General features: G+C 37.4%; 1 protein-coding gene across 2 annotated transcripts; it reads left to right on the plus strand.

Moving 5' to 3' along the window:
* Positions 1–503: 503 nt before the first annotated feature.
* On the plus strand, positions 504–1,627 carry LOC136339756 (uncharacterized). Of its 2 annotated transcripts, none has more exons than XM_066283209.1 (4): positions 504–682; positions 743–844; positions 1,227–1,421; positions 1,475–1,627. In XM_066283209.1, exons 1-4 carry the CDS (start codon positions 652–654, stop codon positions 1,516–1,518), a joined length of 372 nt encoding a protein of 123 aa, XP_066139306.1. In that variant the 5' UTR covers positions 504–651; the 3' UTR covers positions 1,519–1,627. The 2 variants fall into 2 exon arrangements, with proteins under 2 accessions (XP_066139306.1, XP_066139305.1); XM_066283208.1 differs by having other exon boundaries at positions 505–682; positions 740–844.
* Positions 1,628–2,060: the final 433 nt, after the last annotated feature.

A 2,060-nucleotide genomic window follows, 5' to 3' on the forward strand; every position in this document is an offset into this window, starting at 1 on the left:
CGACTACTAACAAATTCTATGAAAATCAAAATAATTTTTATCTGACGAATTGTTCGCATTGAAGGGGATTTGGAATTTCTACGTCTTATTGTCATTTTTTCACTCTCTTTCAAAGCGAAATAAGAAGGGATTCTCTATCTAGGAAGGAAAGATTTAAACTCAATATCTTTTTAGAGTACAAACTTTGTTCCATTTTTTTTGTTAAGAAAATTGTAGATCCAATTTTAGTTCTCTGTATACCATTGTGTCCCTTAATGAAATACCTTTCATTTGATTTTATACTACAATGGGGACTTTTCCAGTTAAAAAAGGAAAAGTTAGTAGGGGTAGCTCGATAGGGGTGAAACATTTGACCATGACAAATAATGCATTAAATGGCTTTTTTAAATAAAATTATATGTGTCCGCGCATCTTTTTAACAATCGGGTTTATGAAAGCTATAAACGCGTTGCAATACTTTTTACAAGCGCTGTATAAAAGCACCGGTACGTTTGTTAGTCAGTTAAATCTTATTAAGCGGCGTTGACCACTGGTCTTTCCTGTTTGGGCTCCATACAAACAGCCTCTCTCTGAAACGAGCAGGTCATAACCAAACCAGGCCATTCAGGTGGATGATACATACCAGCAACTTTAAGTGCCTAACAAGAAAAAATGTATAAGAACACGCATTTTGCAGTTTTTGGTAAGTTGTTTGGATTGAGTTTTGTTACCTACAAAGTGAAGTTTCCGTCACCTTTAGCAGTAATATCGTGCCTCATCCACACGGCTGCAAGTCAAGACGACTTGAATGGGTTTTTCCCTGACTCCCAAGAACTTCCAAATAGCAACGAAGTCAGCAATCAAGGTAAGAAAACTTAAATCTTGTAATCTAAAACTATGATATTTTGTATCAGAACATAAAAGCGACTTCCGAGATAATGATATGTCAATAAAGTGATGAGGAACTGAAGGTGGAAATCCGAAGACAGGCCTTTGAAGCGATCTTGCCTGAACCGCATCATTAATCATATGGGCAATAATGTAAGGAGCTGGCGGAAAATCCATTTATCATACCATATCTCCTTTCCTTATAGCGTTATCTGGTTTTACTAAAAATGATTTTGTTTTTGCCCGAAATACGTTGGGGAGAAAAGCGAAAGAACGGAATCTACGTCGCGTACATTGCTTAAACGTACAAAGCAGAGAAGATCCAAGAATCCGTAGAGAAATTGTATTAACTATTTCAGACAACAACCAACAACCTCCGTCACAACAATCTCCGGGAGATCCATCGGCAAGCACCACCACAACTGCTTCTCCACAGTTTGCCGCTTGTATGACCGGCTGTAGAACTGTACAACATTACAATCCTGTGTGTGGTAGTGATGGTGTAACTTACAACAATGAGTTCAGGCTACGATGTGCCAGCAGATGCGGAGCAAGTAAGTGGTATTATTCTATCAAATGAGACCTACTGATTGCGACTCGATTTCAGACGTTCAACAGGTGAGAGGAGGAACGTGTGTGGGACTGAGATAACAAAAGATGTTGATGAGTCAATAGAGAAACACGTAGAATCATGTTTTACATATCGCTGAGTTTGTGAATTTTGTTCATAAATTGTGATAATAGATCAGTTTGTAAATTGCTTTTGATTATACCACAAATACTTTGAAAGCAGAGGGATTGCGTCATTTACTTATCGTCAACTGAACACCGTAATATACAGATAGGTACTTAATAACCTAATGAACGGGGATTTCAAACGTACAGGGCGTCCCTGAAATGAGTGTACAACGCGTAACCAAAAATAAGGCGTTCTAAACGCAAATTTAGCTACATCCAATGTCGGTTCGTTTTGCTTGCTGTATGGGGCACAATTCTCAAATTAATATCTTTTTTTCGAAATTATTGTTAATTGCTTTTATCGACTCTCGTCAATTTTAGGCTTAAGAGTTGCTGCATGAATTGACCAATTTTGACGTGAACGGGATCTTTTCGTAATGCGAGGAAATATTAAAAATTATTAACATTCTTATTGATCTTTGAGAAAAACAAGTTTCAATGCCGCACCATATACA

The sequence above is a fragment of the Euwallacea fornicatus genome, chromosome 6, assembly GCF_040115645.1.
Source record: "Euwallacea fornicatus isolate EFF26 chromosome 6, ASM4011564v1, whole genome shotgun sequence".
Taxonomy (NCBI): domain Eukaryota; kingdom Metazoa; phylum Arthropoda; class Insecta; order Coleoptera; family Curculionidae; genus Euwallacea; species Euwallacea fornicatus.

Excerpts from the sequence above, each read along its gene's own strand:
- LOC136339756 (XM_066283208.1), top strand. The coding sequence starts at position 652 with ATGTATAAGAACACGCATTTTGCAGTTTTTG. Across the intron at positions 683-739 it reads CACGCATTTTGCAGTTTTTG|CAGTAATATCGTGCCTCATC; the intron begins GTAAGTTGTTTG and ends CGTCACCTTTAG. Across the intron at positions 1,422-1,474 it reads TGCCAGCAGATGCGGAGCAA|ACGTTCAACAGGTGAGAGGA; the intron begins GTAAGTGGTATT and ends ACTCGATTTCAG.